The sequence below is a fragment of the Bos indicus x Bos taurus genome, chromosome 1 (genome assembly GCF_003369695.1).
Source record: "Bos indicus x Bos taurus breed Angus x Brahman F1 hybrid chromosome 1, Bos_hybrid_MaternalHap_v2.0, whole genome shotgun sequence".
Taxonomy (NCBI): domain Eukaryota; kingdom Metazoa; phylum Chordata; class Mammalia; order Artiodactyla; family Bovidae; genus Bos; species Bos indicus x Bos taurus.
The window spans coordinates 71,282,711-71,298,296 of record NC_040076.1 but is presented as its reverse complement, the minus strand read 5'-3'; the positions used below and the strand labels follow the sequence as shown (position 1 = coordinate 71,298,296).

General features: G+C 32.3%; 1 protein-coding gene across 22 annotated transcripts in view; it reads left to right on the top strand.

Moving 5' to 3' along the window:
* Window positions 1-15,586, top strand: part of DLG1 (discs large MAGUK scaffold protein 1) — a 270,922-nt gene that overhangs the window by 225,327 nt on the left and 30,009 nt on the right. For 10 of the 22 annotated variants that reach the window (XM_027537647.1, XM_027537636.1, XM_027537627.1 and 7 more), the window contains 4 exons: window positions 583-697; window positions 5,514-5,690; window positions 9,468-9,537; window positions 14,072-14,105. In XM_027537647.1, the coding sequence (XP_027393448.1) occupies window positions 583-697; window positions 5,514-5,690; window positions 9,468-9,537; window positions 14,072-14,105 (396 nt within the window). Of the gene's footprint in view, window positions 1-582; window positions 698-5,513; window positions 5,691-9,467; window positions 9,538-13,283; window positions 13,384-14,071; window positions 14,106-15,586 lie in introns of all 22 variants that reach the window. The other 12 variants (XM_027537537.1, XM_027537543.1, XM_027537609.1 and 9 more) reach the window with 2 other exon arrangements.

The window sequence follows — 15,586 nt, the reverse complement described above, 5'->3', positions numbered from 1 at the left end:
AAATATCTTAAATAATATATTTATTCCTTCAGATTGCTTTTTGTGTCTTATTTTGCTGTTCTGAAAATTTATAAATTACAAAATGAGTTGAAGTAAAGTTAATTTCATTAGCTTCTAAGGCATATTTTCCCCATATTATGTATAATTTGAAAATACAATTAGTTGACGTCTTCACAGGGGAAAAGTCAGTAAACAGAGTGTAAATTATTTTAGACTTCTTTTTTTAGTATAGAAATTAGAATAAATCCTACTTTTTAAAATTTACAGTTAAATTCAACAGTAAAGTAGGATTAATACTGCTATTTGATGCATGGAGATTGTCTTTTAATTTATTAAATGTGATATGAGCTCTAAAATAGTGTACTGAAAATATTGTTATCAGCCAGTTCTAATTTATGGTACATTTAGAAGATTGTTAAGTTTTGAAATTTACATATTGGGCAAAATCTTGTATAGATTACTCTCTTAAGAGTCTGACCACATTTAATCAATTATAAGACAGCTTACATATTTAATACTTTATCTTCAAGTAATTTTTTAGGATATAAAATATGAATTTACTTTTCTTTTTTCTTCTATCAGAATACAGTCGTTTTGAAGCCAAAATACATGACTTACGGGAGCAGATGATGAATAGTAGCATTAGTTCAGGTTCAGGTTCTCTTCGAACTAGCCAGAAGCGATCCCTCTATGTCAGGTAAAGTTTTTTTAATTTCTAGTTATAGCAGTCTTCATTTATGCATGCAAGTTCTTTCAGGATTTTCACTATGACTTAGTTTTCACTATAGAAAAGTATATTGCAAGGAAAATGCAGTATTGAAAACCAAGGAAATGTTTTTTATGATTGATTTCCTGATAGTGTGTCTTTTAGAAATAGTATGTCTTTGGGATATTATTATAATTTTATTAATGACAGTTATATAACCTCTTGAATAATAATAATAGTATGATAAAGACAAAATACATAAGGACTAGAAACTTTTTTAAGTTGTTATGACATATCCAACAGTTTTATTTTCCGGTATCTTTTTTAGAATAAAATATTCTTTGTTTGAGTAACATTTAATTACTGTAATTTCTACCAGTCCTTCTATGTTCACTGCTGTAATTTATCTCTGCCTACCTGGATAGTGTGCACTTCTAATTTGTGAGCATTTCTAGGGTCTTGTAGAGTAAATATTACTTCGGTTATTTTATTTCAACGCCTCTCTTCAGATACGCCATTTAGAGCTTCCTCTACTCTAAATTTACCATCATTCAAAACCATGTTAAACTCTGTCTTCTCCTGCTGTCATCTCTCTTTTGTATTTATCTTTTGTTGTTGTTGTTATTGTCATTTTAGTGAGTTTTAGGATGGAAAGAAAATGCAAGCATTACTTGAGAGATTTTCCAGGTTCAGTTACAGACCACAGTACAGTGAATATCACAATAAAGGAAGTCATGAATATTTTGGTTCCCCAGTGCATATAAAACTTATATTTACACTGTTCTGTAGTCTTTAAATGTACAGTAGCATTATGACTCTTAAAAAATATAATCTCAATTTTAAAATATTTTATTGCTTAAAAAAATGCTAATTGTCAACGAACCTTAAGCAATTTCAATATTTTTTTTTTCTGATGGAAGGTCCTACCTCTGTGTTGATGATTGCTGACTGATCAGGGAGGTGGTTGCTAAAGGTTTGAGGTGGCTGTGGCAGTTTCTTAAAATAAGACAGTGGTAGAATTTGCCAAATTGATCAACTCTTCCTTTCATGAATAGTTTCTCTGGAGCATGTAATGCTGCTTGATAGTATTTTAACCACAGTCAACTTTTTTCAAAATTACAGTCAGTTCTCTCAAATTCTGCTGCTGCTTTATCAAGTAAGTTGATGTAGTATTTCCATACCTTGTTGTTATTTCAGTATGCTTCACTGCATCTTCACCAGGAGTGGATTCTACCTCAAGAAACCACTTTCTTTGCTCATCCACAAGCATCCTCATCTTTTGAGTTTAAACATCTTTCCAAGTTTTATCATGGGATTGCAGCAGTTCAGTCACATCTTCTGGCTCCACTTCTCATTCTAGTTCTCTTTCTGTTTCTAACTTCCTCTGCTGAAGTCTTAAACCCCTCAAAGTCATCCATGAAGATTGGAATCAATTTCCTGCAAACTCCTATTAATACTGACATTTTGACCTCTTCCCATGAATCAACAGTGTTTTTAATGACATCTAAAGTCAAAAAATTACTCCTTGATCCATGGGCTACAGAATGGAAGTTGTCTCAGCATAACATTCATTTCATTGTTCATCTCCATCAAAACTCTTGGGTGACCAAGTACATTGTCAGTTAGCAGTAACATTTTGAAAGAAATCTTTTTTGAGCAGTAGGTCTTAACAGTATGCTTAAAATATTCAGTAAACCGTGTTGTAAACAAACGTGCTGTCATCTAGGCTTTGTTAATTTCAATTCTAGAGCACAGGCAGAAGGCACTGTAGATTTAGCATAGTTCTTAAAGACCCTTGGATTTTCAGAATGGTAAATGAGCATTGGTTTAACTTAAACTCACAGCTCCATTAAGCCCTGACAAGAGAGTCAGCCTGCCCTTTGAAGTTTTGAAGCCAGGCATTGACTTCTCTATAGCTATGAAAGTTCTAGATGGCATCTTCTTCCAATATGAGGCTGTTTTGTCCACACTGAAAGTCTGTTGTTGAGTGTAACAACCTTCATTACTTATCCTAGCTAGATCTTCTGGATAATTTGTTGCCTCTTTTACATCAGTACCTGCTGCTTTACCTTGCACTTCTATGTTATGGGATGGTTTCTTTCCTGAAACCTTAGGAACCAAACTTCAAACTTTTGCAGCTTCCTCACTTCTCTCAGCCTTCACAGAACTGAAGAGTTTGGGCCTTGCTCTGAGTTACACTTTGGCTTAAAGAAATGTTATGGCTGGTTTGATCTTCTATCTAGACCTCTAAAATATTCTCAGTATCAGCAATAAGGCTTTTTCACTTTCTTATTATTCCTGTGTGTACTCAAGTAGAACCTTCGTTTTTTTTTCAGCTGGCTTACTAATGCAAGAAGCCTAGCTTTTGGCCTATCTTAGCTTTCAACATCCCTTCTTCACTAAGCATAACTTTTTTCTCATTTAAAGTGAGAGACCTGTGACTCTTCCTTTCACATGAGTACTTAAGAGGCCATTGTCAGGCTATTCAATGGCCCAATTTCAATATTGTCGTGTCTTGGAGTAGGGGGGGCGCCCAAGGAAAAGGGAGAGAGGTGGGGAAAAGGGCCAATTGGTGGAGCATTCAGAACACAGACATTTATCAAGTTACCATCTTATTAAAGCATGGTTTGTGATACCCCAAAATGATTACAATAGTAAAATTAAGGATCACTGATCACCATAATAAATATATTAATGAACAAGTTTGAAGTATTGGGAGAATTACCAAAAGGTGACACAGAGACGCAAAGTGAGCAAATGTCAGAAAAATGGCGCCAATAGTCATGGCAAACTAACAGGGCCTTCCATTTGTGAGGAAAAAAAAACACAATATCTGCCAAGTGCAATAAAGTGAAACACAATAAAATGAGGCATGCCTGTAGACACATGTAGCCAATCTGCCATAATTAACCAGAAGTCTTATCGTTCTTGTTGGTAAATATATTTTTAATCTCAAATGTAAGAATGAAGTTAAGGCTACAATAGATTGTGTACAGTATGGTGCTTTTTTATAAAGATCTGAAATAAGTAAAATCATACATAGATACATAGTCATCCATATGTGTGTGATAAAATCAAACCAACAGCAAAAAAGGGTAAAGAGCGAGGAAATAATAAACTCTGTATTCAGAATAGTGGTTATACTCTAATTAGCACTTAACTCAATCTGAGGAAAGCAGGATCGAGGGGAAAAATACACAGGTGAATGTGAGTCACTGATAAAAGTTTTGTGTAGAAACCTTTAGGTTTATAGTAGATTAACAAGTGTTTATTATATTCTTATGATTAATAACCCACATAAGTATTCCATGAGTACTTCCCTTTTTTTAATGAATCAGAGTACTAAAAGGCAAAGTTTAAATGTTAACATAGGAAGTAGAACTTGTGAGTTTCTCCATTGTTTATTGGTAATATAGTTGTATTGATTCAAAAGTTTAATTTATGATAATAAAAATGTTAAGGTATAGTTTTCCCTTTTCTGAATGTCTTGTGGCATTTGTTCTACCTCTTAAGCTACTCTGTTATCTTGTATTCTGTTTATTTGTATCTTCATCTTTGTCATCTTTACCTTTTTAAATAAATATTTAGTAAATGCCTGACTGTATCAAACCTTTGTTTTTTGATGTTAACTCTATTTTGCAAGTAGAAAGATGCTTCCTCAGTATTCAGAATTTATTGAAGTAATGACTTTAGCATTTATATCATTTATAATCTTAATTTTTACAGTAGAATTCTATACTTTTAGAATTCTTCAAATAAAATCCAATGTGTTGTATATGTTTTAATATACGTTTAAGTAAACCTTCCCACTTTTGATTCACCTATTTCCTTTACACTGTTAGCCACTGAAAAGACTTGAAAGAACATATTTGAAAAGCATTAACTAGTTCATTCATTTAGCTGTCAATTAATTTCACCCCTCTTCAGTTTTACTTCAAGAGACAGCTTCTTAAAAGTTGAGTAGCATGAAAAGAAATATGATTTGTATCCTAATTTCCCATTGCCAAATTAAAACAAAAGAATCAACAAATTATATTTTAAATGTAGTTGCTGGGATCCTTCCTCTACTCTTAAGAGAAGTTTTTTGAATCTAAGAATTTTAATTTCTTTAAATATTGTACACTCATTAAGTAGTAAGACATTATTTTGTTATCAAAATTTAAAATATTCCTAACATTTTGAAATTATTATGTTAAATTAATACAGTATTTTTTCCAAAACAGTTGGCAACTGTTAAGTCATCATATAGTCATGTGTAATTAGTTTTCATATATGTTATTGACTCTGAAAACCCTATTAACTCTGGTTTTATGAACAAATGAAAGCAATACTTACCTGGGAAAATAATCACTCTGGTCTTCTAGCCTTAAAGTCCACAAATGATGAATCAGATCAGTCAGCAAATTTGTTTTCCCAAGTGTGTCTAGTCACAGGGGAGAGTCTCTTAATATTTACTTTATTAATTTAGAGCAACTCACCAAATTTATCTTCATTTTAGAATTAAATATAGTTTGCTATTGGATTGTACTAAAAGTATTTTTTTTTATTTTCTCATACAAAATTTTAAATTTCTCATACACTATTGAGAGAATAGTGTGTCTATTACCATTACAAGTTAATTTTGCTATTTCTTTTTACTCTCATTGTCTTCTTGTATATAACACAAAATTGAGCTTGGCATTATTTTGCCTACCGTGGTACATTGTTTCACTGTCTACCTAAATTATATATATACTTTTAGGATCCTGTTTATTTAATATTGATAATATCATTATAAGAAATGCAGACTTTTTTCTTCTTAATCTAGGGCCCTCTTTGATTATGACAAGACTAAAGACAGTGGCCTTCCTAGTCAGGGATTGAACTTCAAATTTGGAGATATCCTCTATGTTATTAATGCTTCTGATGATGAATGGTGGCAAGCCAGACAGGTTACACCAGATGGTGAAAGTGATGAAGTTGGGGTGATTCCCAGTAAACGCAGGTAAATATAAGTCTGTTAGAGTCTTACCACTTGAAAATTGGGCAATGTGAATAATTGCTGGGATTTTTTTTAATTTCCTTTACTGAAGTGATGATTTTATGCTTGGTGTTTTATATTGTGTTTCACAGCCGTTTAATTTTATTCACCTTGTATTGTAACTGGGCTTCCCTGATAGCGCATTTGGTAAAGAATCCACCAGTAATGCAGGAGACCCCAGTTCGATTCCTGTGTCAGGAAGATCTGCTGGAGAAGGAATAGGCTACCCACTCCAGTATTCTTGGGCTTCCCTTGTGGCTCAGCTGGTAAAGAATGCACCTGCAGTGTGGGAGACCTGGGTTCGATCCCTGGGTTGGGAAGATCCCTTGAAGAAGGGAAAGGCTACCTATTCCAGTATTCTGGCCTGGAGAATCCAGTGGACTTTAGAGTCCATGGGGTCACAAAGAGTCGGACACAACTAAGCGACTTTCACTTCCTTTCACTTTATATTTTAACCAATGATATAGTAAGAGAATATGAAGCCCCCAAATAGAAATTTCTCTAAAGTTCCTACAAAGTAAGTATATTTTAAGTCACTGTGCCACAGATCTATACCAGTGGAGAAAGAATTAAAAACCTCTATAATTTTCCCATGTGGTGGTTTGATTTCAGTCGCTAAGTCATTCCGACTCTTGCAGCCCCATGGACTATAGCCTGCCAGGCTCCTCTGTCCAGGGGATCTTCCTGACCCAGGAATCAAACCCAGGTCTCCTGCTTTGCAGGCAGATTCTTTACTCACTGAGCTATGAGTTTTCCCATGTAGGTGGTGTTAAAACTCAAATTTTCAGGGGTTTTGATTTTGTGAATTGCCTCTTCTAGATTAAAAAAGGAAAAGAGTTTTAAGTGCAAAATTTTTAGAAATATCTAAAATTTTCTTTTAGATATTTTAGATTTTTAGAAATGTTTAGCTATTTCTTTTAGATATCATCTCTTTTTCTTGTTTAATTTAGAATCATGTGTGCATTCAGTAGTCTTTCCTCTTTGTTTTAACTGGTTATTGTAGTGATTCACTCACTGGTGCATACTTAACATCTAATGGCATAAGTGGTTAAGTACAGAGTTTCTTTGAAAAAGGTGATCCCAACAACCCTCTCTGAGGTCAGTGAAATGTTATTGGATGTCTCTACTTTTATGGGGAAGGTGTTAAAACATCAATTCATAATTTCCCCAAAAGAACTTATATATGAGATCTGATTCAGCTAAATCATTGCCTAAAACTTAAAAGTTTTAAGATCAGATCAGATCAGTCGCTCAGTCGTGTCCGACTCTTTGCGACCCCATGAATCGCAGCACTCCAGGCCTCCCTGTCCATCACCAACTCCCGGAGTTCACTCAGACTCACGTCCATCGAGTCAGTGATGCCATCTAGCCATCTTATCCTCTGTCGTCCCCTTCTCCTCTTGCCCCCAATCCCTCCCAGCATCAGAGTCTTTTCCAATGAGTCAACTCTTCGCATGAGGGGGCCAAAGTACTGGAGTTTCAGCTTTAGCATCATTCCTTCCAAAGAACACCCAGGGCTGATCTCCTTTAGAATGGATTGGTTGGATCTCCTTGCTGTCCAAGGGACTCTCAAGAGTCTTCTCCAACACCACAGTTCAAAAGCATCAATTCTTCCGCGCTCAGCCTTCTTCACAGTCCAACTCTCACATCCATACATGACCACAGGAAAAACCATAGCCTTGCCAGTGAAAATTGTCAGAGAGACATTAATGTTTATTTTAGCTAGTTAATTCACTTCAAATCACGCTTATGATATAATAAACTTGTTCTTTCCTTGTTAATAAACTGGACTTATACTTATTTTGTTGAGACTCTAAATTGATACTTATGCCAAATCATATGCCTGTTTATAAACCTCTCTACCATATATATATTTGTACATCTGTTGATAGACTTTGAAGAATACAAATGTTGAAATATTGCCAAGATCTCTATAATTGTGGTTTTGGAATTTATGACTGTTGTTGGCTAGATCCATATTTTTAGCAAGATCCAACTATTTGGTGACAACTCCTCTTTTAGCAATGCAGCCCTCAGCATAACTTCTTCTCTAGAATAGAATATAGTATCCTTTAAATGCAGAAATGCTTCCTCTGTGCCTTGTTGAGTCAATAGAAACCTCACATCTTAAATATCAAGGTCAGAGTTCCTAAAAATTGTCTTTATCTCTGGAAGTCTTTTATCTTACAAAGGCTTTACATGTGTCTGCAACAAATGAGAAATACAGCTGACTTTGGTGGAAAGAGATATTTTGCATTTTGTATAAAAATTCTATAAGGTTAGATTTTGAAGCCAAAAGTGATCAAAGAGATATACCTTGACACCTCTACAAACTCCCAAATTTGTGAATAATAATATAAAATATAATTTTCCTGCCATAAATTACAGTATGAAATCACAGCCAGTTATGCCATTTCATCCTTCAGTGTATTCTAAACTTGTATTTTTTTACATAGAATGCTGTCATCTTTAATAATAGCACAAGGACTTGGAGTTCTTAGCTAAGAACCTACAGTTCTTAGCTTTCTTTCGGGAACAGTATTGACAAACACAGTTGAAGACACTCAACTATTTAGTAAGCAAAATAATGATTAGAAAACAAAGCCATTTTGAGTTGTAAATGTTCACTCACTAAATGTTAGTTTTTCAGTGCCCTGAATAAGTGCCTTGGCAAAATTATAAATTCATTATTCCTATCATGGACTCTCAAGGTTGCTCTGGAATAGTAAAAACAAAAATTTTAAATCCGTGACTGCTAGGGTTCTTCTGTACCCATGGTAAAACTTTATAGTTAGATAATTAAAAAAAAAAAGAAAAGAAAGATATGCTTTTATTCATAGGCTTTTTGGTAGGTTTTTCTGCTATATACTAATATGATTGCTATGCTGAAATCAAGAATTTATAAAGCTTAATTTGTATGAAATTTTTCAAGATTCATACTGGTTGCAATATTCATACATGGCTGTAGATTGTACACTATATACATTGTTGTAATATGTTGCTTGCTTGTTTCAAAGGTAACACTTTCAACAAGGTTTAAAATTCAAAAGATTTTAACAGCTGTACAGGTCCCCTCCTCACCCTGTTCCCCACCCACCCATTTCACCTTCCCTGAGAAGTTAACTAAGGTTACCATTTCTTCTGTATCCTTCCAAAGATACTTTAAAACTATATTTTGTGTACTGTAAATGGTTACTTTATGTGTTTATACAAATATATCATTGGAATTAAGCTTAAATGTTTTTATTTCCCTCCTTTTTATTTTTAAAAATTTCAGAGCTGCAGAAAATATAAGTACAAAGAAATACAAGAATAGTACATAGAATACCCACATTTCTTTCATCTACTTTCCTCAGTTGTTAACATTTTACTTCATTTGCTTTCGCTCTGACAGTGAGTTTTTAGCATATGTGTTCCATAAGCTAAATATTCAAAAACCAGGACAAATGGAAAACCTGGAAAATTGCTGAACTCAGAAGTGGTACATCATAATAATTTCAGTATAGTTATGGATTTGAGTGTATATATAAGTATACATACTTGTACTTAATAAGTGGTTTTATTTCATAATAAAATGAGCCCTATATTTCATTTCTCAGAAGTTGTTATTGTGAGATGCAAATGACTTTTAAAGGCTTTAAAATATAAAAATGCTCCATATTAAAGTAGCAATCCTGATGATTTCTAATTAGAGCCTTGAGTATGTTTATTATACTTAAAAAATGATCTGTGCTTTGCCAGGGTTGAGAAGAAAGAACGAGCCCGATTAAAAACAGTGAAATTCAATTCTAAAGCAAGAGGAGATAAAGGGGTGCGTATATAAAATCTGTTATTGACTTTTTCATAATTCTTATTTGAGCTACATTATTAAAGTTAGAAGGACCTCATCATAAGAATTAACAACAGCTCTTGCCATTGGTGGTTTACAATAATAGATTTGCTTGAGTAAGCAATTTATTAAATGAAAGCACCCATTTCACAGACTTTTCCAGATTATCAGAATTGTCATTTGGTATATTCTTAACATACTTTTGGTTGTTATTTTTAAAAGTGAAATGAATTCAGCCTTCACACAGATGAACAGTTATTCAGAAACTTGTATCAACAGTATTAATTGCCATAACTAATAATACATCTTCTGAGAAAATAGGTCCCCCCAAATTATTAACTAGTTCATAATGTAAGTTTATGGAGTTTTGCAAGTGTGGAAATTATCTTGTTCTTTTCCTCCTTTATTCTAATATTACTTAATAATAGAATCCATGTTTCAAATGTTTAAATCAATATGAATTTTTATCTTAAGGAAATAAAGGGACAGTCAAAAGGAGGACTTTGTAAATGGGCAAGAAATATATCAAAATTATTATATATATATATTTTTTAGATATATTTTTGTTTTCATGTAAAGTCCTTGAATCTGGTGAATGTCAAGGGATGATATCACAGGCTTCATCCTGTAGTATGTGTGTAAATACTGCAATGGAATATTCTAGCAGTAAGCCTGAGGAAAGAGCTGAACACATACTGTGTTGAAATACTGTTTATAGCAATGTTTTATATTTGGGGATATTTACATCTAAAGCAAATGTTTTATACATCTTTTGATCAAGTTTCAAAAGAATATGGAAAATTAACTCTGTAAATAAATTAATCCTACTCTTTGTACATGTCTGATATCATTAAGCATTCAAAGTTTTAATATTTTAAAGGAATATAGTCCTTAATCAAAGAAATTAAATCTCAGTAAATTGTATAATGTATTCAGTTATCTTGGGAATAACAAATTTCTTTTAAATTTATTTGTACCTTTCAGAAAATACAAAATTATATAGTATAATCTGAAGTAATGTTTGAAATAGAAAATCTTTGAAGAAAAATATCCCCAAGTAAATGCTCAGGATTTGAAATATATATAGTGATTTTCATGCTTATTTTATAATGTCTTTTAAAATATTTTAGTAAATACATTGTCAGTGTATTGAAAAAGGAATTGCATGTTGTAACTTTCCTTTCAAACTGTAAGAAGTTAACTGAATTAACGACATATTTAAATCTTAGTCTTGTTTGTTGACTATAACCAACTTTATACACAGTCACTGTGTTCTAACACAGCACCCAAAGTATGCATGGTACTGAGTGGGGTAAAAATACGCTTGCCATTGATACAGAACTGCATCTCTCTGTAATACCGTTTCCCATTCTAAGCTCTTCTTTTCTTGTCCTTATGTGGTAGGTTATGGACTTTATTTCCAATACAGACTTTTTAAAAACACTTTAGGTTCTCATTAACATTCTTAACATTCATTTAGCTATTTTGAAATACTACATATGGAAATTTTATATCTAGATATTTGATATATGTTTCATAAATTTATGTTTTATCAGTCCTTATATTTATTGCACTCTGTTGCAGTATAGCATGAATAATAATAAGTAACTAAACAGATTGTTTTGTATTGAAAATATAAAGAAACTAGAGGTAGTACGTTTCTTCAGTTTTGTGTTTTCCCTACACATTTTCATCCTCTTTGCTTGTGCTATTTTTCACTTTTAATAAATTCTTCACCTGCAGGATATTAGATATAATACAATTAATACATTCTTGACTAACAAGCATTTCTTTCTGTCCTATATTATGATATCTTTATGATATCTCATTTTGGCTAACTGCAAAGATATCAAAAATCAAAACATTTTAAACTTCATGTTTCTTTTGGTTGTTTGCTGTGAAACTGACTCTGACCACTATATATGCAGTAGGAGGAGTAAATAACCTTTTATTAAAAATGTATCAGTTTTATTGGATGGCATTAAAATTATTACTAAATTTGAAATCAGTGATTGTCGTGAACAAAAAATTCCTTCCCTAAATTAGATTACCATGAATTTTTTTCCTACAGAAACTTGTTTTCTTCTCTTTCTGTTTTCTAAAATTTGGATTCAGGCAAGGGTTTTTATTCAAATAATGCTTCTTGACAGTTTGTGAAACTATAAGCTTATATTTCTCCACATTTTTTTTTCCTCAACTTAGTTTTTAACTTCTGCTTTCTTTATCAGAGCCTTCATATTTTAAGATTAATATCAAAACAGTCCACTTGACTAATGACTATGAATTTATTAATTTTGAACTGTTGATGTAAAAAGATAAAAATAAAAGTTTTTTAAAAATATTATTTATTATTAAAATAAATATTCTTACCAAAATAAATCTTTTCAAATAATAGAATTTGAGCTTAAAGTCACTTTAATCCATTTCAGTACCTTAATCACCTGATACCCCATCACTGAAAATATAGGCATACCCCCAAAAAACACCATCTGGTGTTGATATACTTCAAAATATTGATAGCATCGTATGACATGGATAAACTAAAAAAAAATTGAAACAAAATTTCTATCCTTTATGTTGTTCCCACTTCAAAAAATAATAATAATTCCTGGTGTCACAAGGCCATTTCCTTCAAGACATGGGTGCCTGTGACAAATTACAAAAGAAGCTATTCCTCTTTAGCCTCATCTTTCTTTGTGCTACATGCTTTTAAAACTCTCAACGCACAAATGGGACATTCAAGAAGGGAAAAAACTTGTTTCAGACATCTGTGCAATAAGGGACCATCAAATCGGCTGTCATAACAATTATGTATAAACTACTAGAATTTTAACTGCCTCTCTGGCATTACAAGCATCAAACCTTTTATTCCTTATTTAGGACATGGTGCCAGTGGATTGAATCTGGTTCCATTTTATTTATATATACTTTAAAAATAGATAATATGGTAGAGCTGAAAGGCTAATACATCAGTTATGATGGCATTTAAATTGGCCAGGAAAGTTGAATCTTCTTCCTTGGTTAGATAGCACTGATAATTCTTTTGCTCGACTCTGTGCTTGATGGACACATCTTAGTTTTCTTCCCATTTCATGATTCATGCCATAAGCATTTAGTTATGGTAATTCTCTTTTTAAAAAAAGGTTGTTTTAAATTTTCAACACTAGCAACTTTCTCAGTTTTCTTGGTTCTCTTTTTTAGTAGTGGCTTTTTGTTAGTTTGTTGGAGCCACAGAGAGAGAAAAGGAAAAAATTTGCTAAAAAAAAAAAAGGAAAAAATTTGCTAAAGCCAGAGGACAATGAAGATTATTATGTAAACCATTAAAAATATTTGAATAGCTAAAGTAATTTTGGCTATAGAGCACCTAGAAATCTTCTTAAAGAATATGGATTGATATAAATAGATGTGAATTTGGTTTGGACTATAGTGGTAGCTAATCTGGTTTACTCTTCCCTTTTTTTTCTTAAAATCAAATAGCACTTATTATTTTTAGGTATCACTGGATTATTCTCCTTAATTTATAAACTTAAATTTTTCAGTACTTTCAGTTAAAATGTTAGAATTTGAGAAGTTAATAGTAAATTAGAAATTTACTGTATAAAGCAAAATTCATATACAAACTGCACACTGTGGTCACAAGAGTCAGCTTTCACAGAGCTACTAGGCTGGGCCTTTGTACACACAGACAGTAGACATCCCTTTGTTTTGCCCCTCCTTCTCTTCTTCAGCAGTCATTCAATGACAAGCGTAAAAAGAACCTCTTTTCCCGAAAATTCCCCTTCTACAAGAACAAGGACCAGAGTGAGCAGGAAACAAGTGATGCTGACCGTAAGTATGTGGATCCAGTGGTCAACTGAAGATAAATGTAGAGGGACCTACTGCCCTGCAGTTGGTTGTTACCATGGAGACAGTTTCAAGAGCTGCAACAGGTTACTATTTATCTTAACTAGGGGCAACTTAACAAGCATAAATTAATTTGCATACCAATCTTAACTTTTTCTGGCCCCTTAGGGATTCTTAAAGTAAATGATATTTTTAAGCTGTGTTTAAAATAGAATTATTTTATGTAAAGGTTCTTATAAGAAACATTCAACATAATCTCAAAAGAATATTTTAGACAAAAACATGAGTTACCTCAGAACCTTCTTATTGATTTCTAGGTATAGCGTTGCCAATCTTTAATAATAGATCTTTTCAAAACATTCTGTATTATCCTATTTCTTCATTATATATAGACAATCTCAATTTTATTTTTAAAATAGCAAGAAACAGTCAAAATTTTTGCTTCTCTACCTTAATCAGCTTCTCATATAGAACTTACATTCTTTTAGTGGAGCGTATCTAGCCATTAGCTTAATTAAACTTTCAGAAATATGCAGAAGAGCTCTGTAAGATACGTGCACCTGTAATGGTCTTGGAACTGTCTCTTATTGTAGCACCAATTTTATGCATTACTGACAACTATTTTCTTTGATTATCTTTTTATTGCTTGCTCTCTGGGAACTACTCTCTACAGGAGATCCCTGACGACATGGGATCAAAAGGCCTGAGTAAGTGATCAAAATACTCCCAAGTTACTTTTTTACCTCCATCTACAGACCTACCTTTTTCAGATACATTTTGAGACTCGTGGTAGTGCCTATCTGGCATGAGGAGGTGTATGATTTAGATTGCTTTTAGATTTTTCATGTTAATAATATGCTTGGGATTTTTATTTCTATAATACCCTTTAATTTTTTTTCATTTTTCACATCATTTGAAAAACTCTCTGCTCATATTTTCCTCTTTGTAATTTTTATGGCAATTGCTTTCTCTAGGAATTTTTTAAATTTGAAGAAATAGACTTTTAATGTTTTTTTAACATAGTACTATCTGCCCTCATTATTAGAAGGTAGAATATAATCTTCCTTACTATTTTATTCCACCCCACCTTTTTTGTTAAAACATGTTAAAATAACTTTGAATCTCTGTTCGAAAAGCATTGCTATAATGTGAAACAATAAAACACAATAGACCTTAAATATTAGAAAAGAATTATAGAACTCAAGTTCAAATAGCAGTCTGTGTGGTAGGAAAATTTTATATATCTTTTTTATGGAAGATGTAAGTTATGGAAAGAATTATAAGAAATATTATCCTGTGGTTTTTTTTTTTTTAACCAAGATGTCGTCTCTGTTTGCGGGGAATTGTGTGTGTGTGTGTGTGTGTGCATTGTTCCTGTTTAATTTTCTAGTTGGGATTTAATCTTCATATAAAGCTTGGTATAGAGTCTGATATGTAGGAGTCATTCAATGCATATTGGAATGAATGAATGAAATAAGTCATTTTCGCAAACAATTTTAAATGTGAATGTGTTCAAATTGATTAAATGTGAAATTTTACCCAATACTGCTAAGTTATTTTAGGTGACAGTGACTCATAGAAGTAATCTTTTAGGCTAAAGTTTTTTTCTAAATAGTTGTTTCCATTTACATTATTAAGCATTTTGAAAACTTCATAATTTGTTGATCATTAAGGATTTAGCCAATATCTTTCAACTTCTAAGTTAATAAACTTTAAATTTCATAGATTTTTTTTCTTGATTAACGCTAACTTTGTATTGGACTTTTAAGCTTAACTATAGGTACTTGACTTTTATTTCAACTTTTAATAATTAAAGGTTTATATGAGATTGAAAGCAGTATGCTTTATATGTAATTATTTCTGTTACACACACTTTGCTATTTATGCACTTGCCTTTTTGGGATCTGGCAAGAGTCAGAAATTTACTGTCACTAGTGGCACCTTTTTTAAATCTCTTTCCTTTGGGAAAAACTCAGTGAAAATCTTCAGAAACTGGAAAAAATTTCCACTGATTTTTAATGCTATAGAATTTATTTTGAGAATGGTCATGCAGTGCTATGGGTCATCAAATGATCCCACAGATTTCTGTTATCTGTTGGGTCATCAGAGACCTATGGAAAGCTCATGGGAAAAGGAACTAATGAAGAATTTGGTTCCAATATTGATTTTTTTTATAATAGATAACTAT